We start from the raw sequence: 12,170 nt of genomic DNA, 5'->3' as shown, positions 1-12,170 counted from the left end.
TTAACAGATATGATTTGAACTGGGAAACCAATAAAGCACCATTTTTAAACTGAGATGAGACAGCAACACTATTGATGAGCTTATTCTTTTAATCACATAAAATGATGTATTATCGGCCTCCTACTGGCTCGCATTGACAGTTCTGTTTTGAGGTTAACAGTATTTTTGGACCATCTGGTGTTCAGTCCCTTTAACACTTGTTACATGTGAACTGTAGTTAAAGACAAAAATCTTAACTGAAAAAAAGTAAATTAAAATGGTCAGCAAGGTTTTATATAACTTGAAATGTTGCATAGTGTAGACGACACCAAGGCTATGACAATACGCTGATACATTTTCTCGACAATCAACCAGCTTAACATTTGCTTAAGTTAAAACTTACTATTTTTCTCTAATTTATCTGGTGGCCGCTCGGTAGGTTTCTCCTGAGGTTTTGGGGGTTTGGTTGGTCTCGTCTCTGTTGACGAAAGTTGTTGAGATCGTACCGTACTACGTAACACGCGCTGGGGTGCGTCACCTTTTCGACCCTCTCTATTTTCCGATTGAGACTTACTATCACATTTTCCAGACTCTGAAACACTTTCATCAAAGTTGTTATCCTGAATTTGATCGGTATTTTCATCAGTATTATCCAAGAGGGCACTACCTGTATCACATGAATCTACATCCATTGGAATATTTTCACTCACTTCATTCGACACACCATTTCTATCATTAACACTTCCGATTGATATTTTTGAACGTGAATCACAATTTACAGAATTAAAAGAATTTAAATCCATGCTATTACTCGTAACTTGGTTCGATATCAATGGTTGTGAATTTATCGAAATTTGGACGTGATTAGCAAGTTTTAACTCCGAAGGGTTCTCATTGGTTGGGTCATTTTCACCAGACTGGTTTTGGTAAGGGTTAATCACATAGGGCAAGGCAGATTTAACGTTTGTTACAACGATCTTGAGTCTTTCGTTTGCCTCCGGAGATGTGGTTGGGGCTTGAGATTTTGGCGGGATTATGATTTTTAACGGCGGAACTTTAGGAGATGAGGGACGGGAATCGCGACTATCGCGATCAGTTCGAGAAGGTGAGCAAGGGGAGGTAACTTCTGACTTAACTTGAACTTGACTGTCAGACTCAACACAAACACCATTGATGACAGTGGGTGATTCTGTCGAACACACAGTAGTCACTGATGATGATGGAGTCGTGTTTGAGTTAGAAGTGTTTGTCAAGATGGGAGAAGTAGATGAAAGCACATTTGAGGCATTTATCACATCAGCACTAGTGACGTTCGTTTGAGAAACAGGTGGGGACACACTACTTGAAGTCACTGACTGAGAACAAATTACAGTATTTTCTAAATTCGTATCCTGAGGGGGCGTACTTAAACTAGAGTTTTGTTCCACTGTTGTCGAAGACACACTGGACTGATCTATTACATCTATCGCAGAAGAGGACACAGACTCATTTTCACCATCATGAGAATTTGTTAAGTGTTCATCTGGGGTTTCAGATTTGTATACGGAATTTACCCTACTATTAGAAGTATCAATTTCCAAATCTGGAAGTTCAAGGGAATCCTCACTTTGTGAGTTTATATCCTCAAACTGACGTTGTGAGCTAGGCTTGAACGGCAAAGTGCCGAATGTTTTAAGACTGCTAAATCCATCTTGTTTATCATTAGAAGTACTCACGTTGGATAAAAACGGTAAAAGATCACTACTTCTTGAATTTTCGTTCAAGTCTTTTTCGGGACATATTTCTTTTGTCGATGAAAAATCCGTATTTAGATTTGGAACCATGATTCTCTGCTTCATATCAAAATCTAAGCTTTCCTCCTCTGGCATCGTAATTTTAACACGATGGCTTGAAAAGTGAGTCACATGACTTGATTGTGCGAACCCTAATAGATCACTGCTATCGACGCTAGATGCCGGGCTATCGTCAGGAGAAAACATTGGGTCTGTATCAGACACCGACATATTCGTCACGCTGTAAGTTGTGTCCCTTGACTTCTGATGGCCAATGTGGTCTCGATGGAATTTGAGACATAATCGAGGCGAGGAAAGTTTTCCGTCTGGCGATTTCGGCATTCCGCTTGACATACGTCGACTCGAAAATGACCCACTTCGACTATTCGGGTGATTCGAATCTGAAAATAGAAATCCCAACAAATACCCGTTGACTATGATATAAATTTCATAATAACATCAAATAAAATTTACAACTGTAAAGCAAACTTTAGATAAAAAAAACCCATCTTAATATGCACAGCTAGAGGTCATTTACGTTAACTGATATATGTTTTGCCTAAAGGAACAACAAATTGACGATAATTGTTACCAAAATACCTTCTTATAATTATCATCATTAAACCAAAACAGACACAACACAAGGTATGGCAATGTTAAGTTTTAATTGCCATAAATTATACACACATGACATGGGCTTTCAAAAAACAATGTGGATGAGAAACAGACTGCATGGAGTATGTTTCAAAAGGTTTTTAACTCAGTAACAGTTATTTTTTTACACAAAAAAGGAATGAAATTGATTTAACAACAAGCAGTCATTTTTAAGAATGTAAACAAGGCAAAAGCATTAATGTCATCCAAATGATAACCAGCAAGACAGACTTTTTTTAATTTTCATCGGCTATTTATTTCAGGCCATTTAAAAAATGTAAGTATATGAGTATGAATATTTTTTTTCCGAGGAGTGACTTCATTATTGAATAACAAAAAAAAGACATCCACCCCTGCTTGACCTTCAGCTAAATCTCCCACTACTAATTCCATAATGCAAGTAACATTTTCTTTAAATTACAACAGGATAAAAACAATTTCCCGTTTTTCTCCCAAGTTTTTTTCCTCCAAATTACATGACTCTTGGTTTTACTAGCTGACATGAAGAACATGAGCTGGCTTGAAACTGAAACATAATTAAACTACTGACCCCTAGCTACCGGCCTTGACAACAGCTCATTAGTATAGCACAGCGACGCTGACCCTCGGCTAGTAATTTAAAACTGTCAACTGTGTCATACAACCGGTCTGAAACCTTAACAGATGTGACATTTTGTGTGCTTTTCAATATGAACGAAGAGTATTTTTTAGATATATTATAAAATTGTAACAAAGGCATTGAAAGCAGGATTCAGAGTGGGTGGGGCAGGGGGGTGTTGCTGGAGGATGCAGGGGGTTGGGGGGTCAATATGGTAGAGTATTGATGTATCTTTTTTGTACATAAATTACACCAGAAATGTACCATTTATGACTAAAATTAGCCAAATGATCTTAGAGGATGACTCCAAGACCCCTGTGCATTGCCATGTTTACAGCCTATTTTCAGGAATCCTGGGGGCGGGGACGCATAATCAGCTCCTCTATTGTCTAATTCTGGAACCGCCCCTGAATGCCATTACACTCAACTGTCACTTTTTTTTATCAATTGATGAAGGGCTATGACTCAACTTGCATTATAGCCAAAGTTACAGGCCTTGACTCAGATATTCATCAACATCTTAAGTCATTTCTTAACTTCAGTTGAATTCTTAAATTCTTATAGTCAAATAAAAGAAATGTATCAGAGATTTTAGGTTAAAAAGTATGTTTATTCAAAAACACCAATAACAAATTATTAGCATATCAGATAGTATTAAGTTTTTTTTCTATCAATTAATCAGTGAGATACTTTAAGAAGGGAAATGACTTAAGTTAGGAAACTAAACATAGGGAAATGATGACTTAAGTTAGGAAACTAAACATAGGGAAATGATGATTTAAGTTAGGAAACTTAACATAGGGAAATGATGATTTAAGTTAGGAATCTTAATGTAGGGAAATGACTTAAGTTAGGAAACTTAACATAGGGAAATGATGATTTAAGTTAGGAAACTTAACATAGGGAAATGATGATTTAAGTTAGGAATCTTAATGTAGGGAAATGACTTAAGTTAGGAAACTTAACCTAGGGAAATGATTTAAGTTAGGAAACTTAATGTAGGGAAATGATTTAAGTCAGGAAACTTAATGTAGGGAAATGACTTAAGTTAGGAAACTTAACATAGGGAAATGATGATTTAAGTTAGGAAACTTTATGTAGGGAAATGACTTAAGTTAGGAAATTTAAAATTGGGAAATGATTTAAGTTAGGAAATGACTTAAGGTGTTTTATGAATACCGACCCTAGCTTCTTTACATGTGCATATTGTCACTGGTAATATAACGAGGGCTAATTAAGCCCATGCACTTCAGACTCTTGTAACGCCTGTTATTTCCGTATTCAGTTACAACAGGCTACGTGACTTGTTTATTAAGTCTCATGTGATTACCTTGAACAGTTTTTGAGTCAAGGCTTTTTTATGACAATAAAGTCAATGGCTTTCACAACAGCAATGCCTTCAACGCTATCCTCATAACACAAATTCTTTTTAACCGTACAATGACTTCATTCACATCCACTAAAAACCTTCCAACGTTTCTGACTTTCAGCTGTGTTTTTTTAGTCGAGAATTTAATATACAGGAGCACTTGTGTTAAGCAGGAAGATATATGACTAATTCGACACTCTAAGTAGACTTAGCAGATGACAAAGCCACTGGAATTTGATATGAACAGAATTCTTGGCATTAAGGATAGGCTGATGCAAAAAAAATAATACGAATTTAATTTAGATAAATTTAACTCATTTTACTTTAATGATCAAAACTAAAAAAAGTATATGATTTGATAAATTTTGGAGCTTTTTGTGGCTAGAAATTAAAATTAATTATCATTTATCATTGATCATTTAAGTAAAATCAGTTAAACATGATATTATGCACTAACATTATAAAAAAAAAAGTCAATCAAAAATTGTAAGCCTTTTATATTGACAGAAGGCTGCCATGACATTGAAAGACAGGTTTTGGTACTTCCTCGCATTCAACGCACAATTTTATCTTAGTGTTTAGTAATTCAAGGAATTCTAATTGAATGATTAACTGCATATATTTGAATACTACATAATCATTAAATTAATGCTCTGATGTACTCAGGGAAAGAAATTGAAAGCCTTTTAATAAATTAATAGTAAATTGAGCTATTTCGAGATCATATTAACAAATGTTCAGGAATATGATGTATATATTTTTATGATTAATGCTTCAGAGTACACGTTAATTTTTTGCATTGTCATCAACAAATGTGATTTCATAATGACTGTAACAATAGATGCAGTTGTGCATGTTAGGTATTATCAATATCAATATCAATATCAATATTGTTTATCAATGAACAATTTGCAACATAATCATTATATATAAGGTTTCATGTTACTGTAAAGCACTTAAATTGTTCTCATTTGGATTTTCCTTCTTTGACAATTTGTTATCAATTAAAGTATTTCTAACCCCATGATAATAAAACATTTCTTCCATTCTATACAGGGTGTGTTTTTCTTGGTAACCTTTACAACAATATAAAGTTGTTTTCCCCAATTAAAAACTGTAGCACAGAGGGGAGTATCCCCAAACCCCTCAGCCAGCACTTTAAACCAAATAAATTTTGGTTCAGAAGGAGGGGCGAAAGTCAAAGAGTTATTCCCCCTCTAACATCAAATCCTGGAAATGCCCCTGCAATCTCCTCAAGATCAGCTTTAAAACAATATATTATATTGAAACAAAGTCAAGCCATGTATATCTGCTATTTTTTCAATTATCAGTTACGATTTGCAATTTTCTGAAAATCCCAGATTTTAACAAAATTGATCCAGCGGTGAATAATAAAACCTTTGCAAAATATCTACAGTTTTATCATATAATAACATCATCACAGCTGGCGCAAAGTGTCGACATGACATTTTATAAGGAAAAAGAGAAACAGCAGGAACATTCAAATGTACATTGAATATTTTAACACACTGCACTTTATTAAATGTCATTAAGTATGTCTAAACATTTCTCTGATAATGCTTAAAATTGCTACAAAGCAATATAAACGGCAAGAATGTTGTCACCTTTGAATATATATTAACACTCTGCACTTTATTAAATGTCATTCAGTACGTCAATGGCTACAAAGCGATATACACAAGATATTAAGCAAACAAGAGCTTTCGTAAAAGAACAAGCTCCACTATACACCGCTTTTACTTATAATGAGATATATATAGATATATAACTGAATAGCATGCATTATTGATGAAATGCTTGCATGTCAAAACAAGGGCTTTTATTGAGGACCACCCTTAACTTAAGTATTAATAGTCTTAATTGCGACCTTGAACACTCAAGGAGAAGAATTTGTTGGTTTCGATATTTTTGTTGAGTTATGTTGAAAAGTCAAATTCTGCTCAAAAACTTCAGCCCATCTTTCTAGGTCAATCAGGGGCCCTATATTGTCTTTAGGACCATATAGAGTTGTCTTACTTAATTTTCTGATGGACTTGAACATTTGTTCTAAGTTTCATGCAAGTCAATTGAATGAAGGGTTTTTATGGTTTGAAGTGCCAAGGTTACGAAATTGTAAGCAGACTTTTTAAGCCAATTAAGGGCTAAACTTTGTATCTTGGACCATTTAGAGTTGTCAAACTTAATTGTCTGAAGGCCCTGACCACTTGTGTTATGTACCAAGTAAATTGAATGAACAGTTATGGAGATATGCTCAAAAAGCTCCAACATATCAACAAGCTTTAACTAAACTTTGGGCCATGATTTAAATATAGAACCATATAGCGTTTTCGTACTTTAATTGTGTGAAGTATAAAATGAATTGAATCAATGATTTTTAATATACTGCTAATGTGCTAAAAAATGAACGGGATAAGATATGAGTAAAAACCACAACTCATCCTTAAACATTAACGGGATGAAGCCTTCAACGCCTACCTAAGTAGAAATTCCTTATTCTTTGAAAAGTCAAGCTAAAAAGGTTTTCAGCAATATCTGCAAAATAGCAAGATGGCACGCTGGTATCATAGAATGTAGGTATGTCTAAGGCCTAAGTATGGATCTAAGGTATAATGTATCAATAAATATTGCAATTTACCCACATATATCAGATAATGAAAAATATAAATTCATGTCTGAACATTGTTGGTTCAATGTTTAAAACAATTTAATTGGCCTCCGATTGACAAATTGAATCGCCTTTCGCAAGCAGACTTAAAAGGTATATTTTAGATAATATGAACATGAGTTTTTATTTCTTCTTCAATTAAGAAATAAGTTAACGAGCGTAACATATGCCAATAGCGTGAGCAGTCTAATATCCCATGATAATAATTGTTATATTGATATTTAATACCTTTTTCCAAAACCTCTTATACAATCATTCATAAGTTGTCATGATTTAAGAACAGATTCTTGTTCAAGCATTATGCATTATTTATTCAATGAGGTGTTCTTTTATTCTTTTCAAGGTGACTTTCAAAACTATTTTTCAGGATAGTTATCTGAGAGCATTGCTCCCAGTTTTTAACATTAATGTATTTTGAAGTTCTTTTATAACTATGCACATAATTTCGGATCTTATTACATCTATTTCACATTACTTAGTTGATAAGAGATGCTGTTTGCTTAATTAATTGTGCACCAAGTGAAAACACCCACTTAAAAAACAAACAATCCCATGAAATCTACATTGTTCACTTAATCATGTACGTTATACGAATAGGAAATTATTAGGATAATAGTCCCGGTGAACATTTATAAAAATGAAATTTATTTGTCAACAAAAGTCATCTTTTTAAGGTCATTCAAAATGTCTGCTTTTCTCGATCAATCAAGGGACATAACTCCACTAGAGTTATGCACCTTGGTACATATGAACATACTCATTTTGAGCATGTGTACCAAGTTGCAAGACAGGGGCATGGTCCTTGAAGTAAATGTTTTCTCTGGCAAAGTTTATACTAAGTTTCATTAAAATATCTTTAACAGTGACTTATCTTTAACAGTTAAGGAATTATTGCCAAGGTTCAGGCTTTTGCATAATGACACCAACTATGACACAAACTTTTTTTGAGTAATGGCCAAGGTGAAAGTATGATGAAACCAACATTAATGTTAAGGCTATCACATTGAAGCTCAAATGATGTACCTTACATACACATAAAAACATTAGTGAAACAAAACGTCAAATATTTTCCATTCATCAGGTTTGTTACCTTCATCCAGACATTTCTCGTCATCCCGATATGAGTTGACGCTATCTGGCGACCGCGGTGAACGAACATCGTCGATACCCGAACTATCGCTCGCTGATGAGATTGTCTCCTTTTTAAGAACGCGGACCATCTCGGCTGATGCTGCGACGTCTAGCGGGGTTTTTCCATTAGCGTTTGGCTGGACGGGATTTGCACCATGTTTTAGGAGCAGTTCTACCAACTGGAAAAGAATAAAATAAAGATGAAACCTTTTTACACTATATTGAATGTGGCTGAGTGGTTACGGCTATTCATCACCCAACCAAGAGGAAATCTTTGATGGAACTAAATCTTTGCAAAAGTAAATGGCCCTGTTTCAAGATCAAAAGGCTTAAGATTGTACATTTCTCTGCGTAACTTTGTGATTGGCGTAACTGCTTTTCAATGAAAGTATTCCTTCAATAATAATCCTATATAATATTGAATGTGGCTTAGCGCTAAAAGTATTCCCCTTTCAACCAAAAAAAAAAGAAGAAACTTTGCTCGCAAAATTTAAGTAAATGCTTATATCATTTAGAAACAAAATCACACTGTTTTGGGAAAAAAACGCTTAAATTTTATCTCAGTATCGTGACATTACACTAAATCATTTCACATCAACATTGAAGTTCCCTGCAACTATTGCAAAATAATACTTCTTTACCACTCAGTTAGATTACATGGGGAAGACTTAACGCAAAAAGCTCATAACTGCATATCAAATAAAATGAGTTACGTCTGTTTTGCACTCAGCTTATTTATATAGAGCAATTAAATCTGTAATCTTTTCTGAAATGTCCTTGAACCATAGTTTCTTTTAATATCACTGAATGAAACAAACTGTACATGAAGTCTCGACTGTGCCCTGCCTATGTTGAAGTTTTCAGCTGCTCAATCAATGAAGATTTTTTATTTTAAATATCAGGGCTTCAAAGAGTTAAAAGTCTGTGAAAATTATCTAATATAAAAGAAAAAATATATAATGTCAAAAGTATGCATCAAAACCTTGAAATGCTGCTTCATCAGAGCGTAAAAATAGCTGTGAGTTCATCTTCTGCGCAAAAAACTTGATTAAAAGACGTTTTGTGTTCAGATATTTACATAATCAATCATTTATATGCGTATTCATCACAGTATGGCGACTTGGATCTATCTTTTTCCAAGCCAAGATTCTAACTTACTGCATCCAAGCCAATAAGTCTTTTGACATTTGCATTTCGAAATGGCGAGACAAGATTTCTTGGATCAATTTACGACATTCAAGCGAAAGTTCATTGTTAAATTACATTTCCTAAGTCTTGTTCAATAAAACACAACATCAGACGACTTGTTCCTCATCAATAGACACCAATAAAATTTCAAAGAATTGTCTAAGGCTATGTTTACCTCGCTTCCTCAAGATCATTCCCAGTAGGATACATATTGATTACACGGTCTAAATATATCTACATCCAAGACATATCTCATTCCCTATCTGGGTATAAAAATCGAGGAACTGCACTAGTGACTTCGTATTATATTTGGTCGTAAACTCTGCTGTCAATTTTATTACCTAGTGTCACATCATCTATTGTCTGCATCGATTCCATCTAATATTTTAACGAAGGAAACAAAAAGACGCAATTCGACCTAATCCGGATGTAATATATATCTGCGTTGTTTTTTTTTTTACCTTAAACCCCATCTAATCTTTTAATGAAGAAAACAGAAAGGCTAAATTCGAGCCAAAGGCCGGATTTGACTAAATCGGGATGTAATATGTACTTGCGTTGTTGTTTTTATATACCTTAAACCCCAGCTGATCTTTTAACCCAAGAAACAAAAAGGCCCGATCCGATGTAAAATGTTTTTTACGTTCTTTTATACTGCATGATTATAAGAGGTGAAAATTGGTATCAAATTTTCCTCTAATTATTGTCTGCAGAGAAATTTGAACAAGAAACAAGACATAAAAAAAAACATGAGTATGTTATTAGATGTCTCTATCTAAACCTAGGTGAAATTCATGTACCCATACTAGACATATTTTACAGCGTTGATATTTCATGCCATGATGTTGTTTTTGAAACTAGTAAAACTTATTTAAAATAGAGCCCTGTTTTAACGATTATGTAATAGTTTGATGACATGAATTAAAATCTCAATATTTAAGAATGGACAGAGTGACCGTAGCCGACGAGCCCTTCTTTATCATTAAGATTTTGATTCAGTTCATCAAACTGACTTAGAATAGAACCTCACTGGCTAACACATTGTCAATGCGAAATCTGATGCAGGGATTTTGTATCGGATGAGCGGCAGTCAGGGCAGACTTTTAAACACCCGCTAAGGCCAGAGTTTTTATATCTTTAGATTTACGGGAGCGCCGTACCTAAATATTGCAAAACCCAAATAAAAATAAAATTCATTTTCGTAGTTTTATTTTTATTTTTTCCGACGAACGTTGCTCCAATGTTAAGAAAAAATAAAATTAGTGTTCTATAACCCATATCTCAGAACCAACTGGTGTACCAATTGTCATTCATTATCGGTCTTTTTACTGCACAAACCACGTAAACCAGTCGGAAAAACGCGGGGAAATAGAACAGGTACTCGTTACCATAACAACGTCCTGTCAAAAGTGAAAGTACTTTTTGTCATATCCCTTATTTCTCACAATTTCTGCAGCTATATAGAAATGTTTTACTACAAAAACGTTCCGATGTTTATGTTTCATTATTTAAATCAAACCGTGGTGAACTTAGAGCGTGTTTATTGTGATTTTTTGGTAGATTCAGTATGTTGTTCGCGTTTCGTGGAATGATTGCGAAACTTCCGGTCAAAATAAGGAGACAGAAGTTCGTGGGTTGTATTGTCTATTAAAAGTCGTTGGCGCACGTCGTATATTAACAAGGATGAATTGGATTACAGTGCAAAAATGTATAGCTTCTGACAAACACAAACTGCAAAATGATATCGTGTTCATCATAGTCAAAATGGATATTTTTTTCTGAATTTGACTCTGGGGAGCATTGAACACACTGCTTCACGATCACATATTTGAAGAGAAAAACACAAGGTATCGTGATATTCGTAGTTGTTAATTAGTTTAATAATGATTTAGAATTTAAATCGTTATAGAATACTGAAAATGATGTAATAATAACATAGTGTGTGTTTCCGATAAAACAGAAAAAATCTGAACATAAGATATCTGGCAGTCAGTGCAAGAAGTCAAACTTATCCGTTGCTTATTGCCAACGGGCATAGCTGGAATTAGAAGGATATTTTTCAGGACTGATTCTAAAATCAGTTCTTAGACCTGTTTTTTTGAAACATATAACACTTGTAAAATTTATCTTAATGCTCCCGAATTTTCTTTGGTGAAGTACATAAATGTAGATTTTGACTGTCTGTGTATCCGTAAGCCCTGTCAAACTTTGAAGTGAAGAGGAATTTCCATCAGAGCTTCATCTTTTTTTTGGTTATATTTTCTATATAAAAACCACATCACGGTAAATTGTCACGGTGCTATTTCGTTAAAGACAGAAAAACACATTTGACCTCCTTATTATACCGTGTCTGAAACTGTGTTCAATGTTTGATTACTTCACAATGGAAAGGATATGCTTATTTTATTTATATATGCTTATATATTGTGGGCAAAAGGTTAGAATTGGCCATTTAAACTTCTTTATTACACTGACATGTTTCATTGGTTAAAATCCATGGGTTGATAATATATGCACCTCATATGCATAGATGCATTTGAACAAATATATACAATTAATTTCAATAAGCGCTTGAACTCACAGTGTTGAGGTCAATATTTTCAGTCATTAAAAGGATCTTTTAATTATGCTTTTGAAACTTTATGGTGATCTATCACTCTTTTTTCAGCCTATGAAATAGCTGACACAAGTAAGGTGTGTTTTGTCTTCATGATATAAGAAGATTTAAAAAATAAAAAAAATCGGAGAAAAATCCGTTTTATTTTTATTTATTTCTCCTTTGGGACATTTTAT

General features: G+C 34.1%; 1 protein-coding gene across 3 annotated transcripts in view; it reads right to left on the bottom strand.

Moving 5' to 3' along the window:
- Positions 1 to 12,170, bottom strand: part of LOC128242792 (ankyrin repeat domain-containing protein 12-like) — a 73,688-nt gene that overhangs the window by 21,493 nt on the left and 40,025 nt on the right. For all 3 annotated transcript variants that reach the window (XM_052960121.1, XM_052960118.1, XM_052960119.1), the window contains exons 7-8: positions 8,149 to 8,368; positions 383 to 2,152 (exon numbers count right to left, since the gene is read on the bottom strand). In XM_052960121.1, coding sequence (XP_052816081.1) covers positions 383 to 2,152; positions 8,149 to 8,368 — 1,990 coding nt within the window. The remainder of the gene's footprint in view (positions 1 to 382; positions 2,153 to 8,148; positions 8,369 to 12,170) is intronic.

Source organism: Mya arenaria, chromosome 8 (genome assembly GCF_026914265.1).
Source record: "Mya arenaria isolate MELC-2E11 chromosome 8, ASM2691426v1".
In the NCBI taxonomy this organism is placed as follows: Eukaryota; Metazoa; Mollusca; class Bivalvia; order Myida; family Myidae; genus Mya; species Mya arenaria.
The sequence above is the reverse complement of the archived record's forward strand: the minus strand, read 5'-3'. Positions and strand labels throughout refer to the sequence as shown.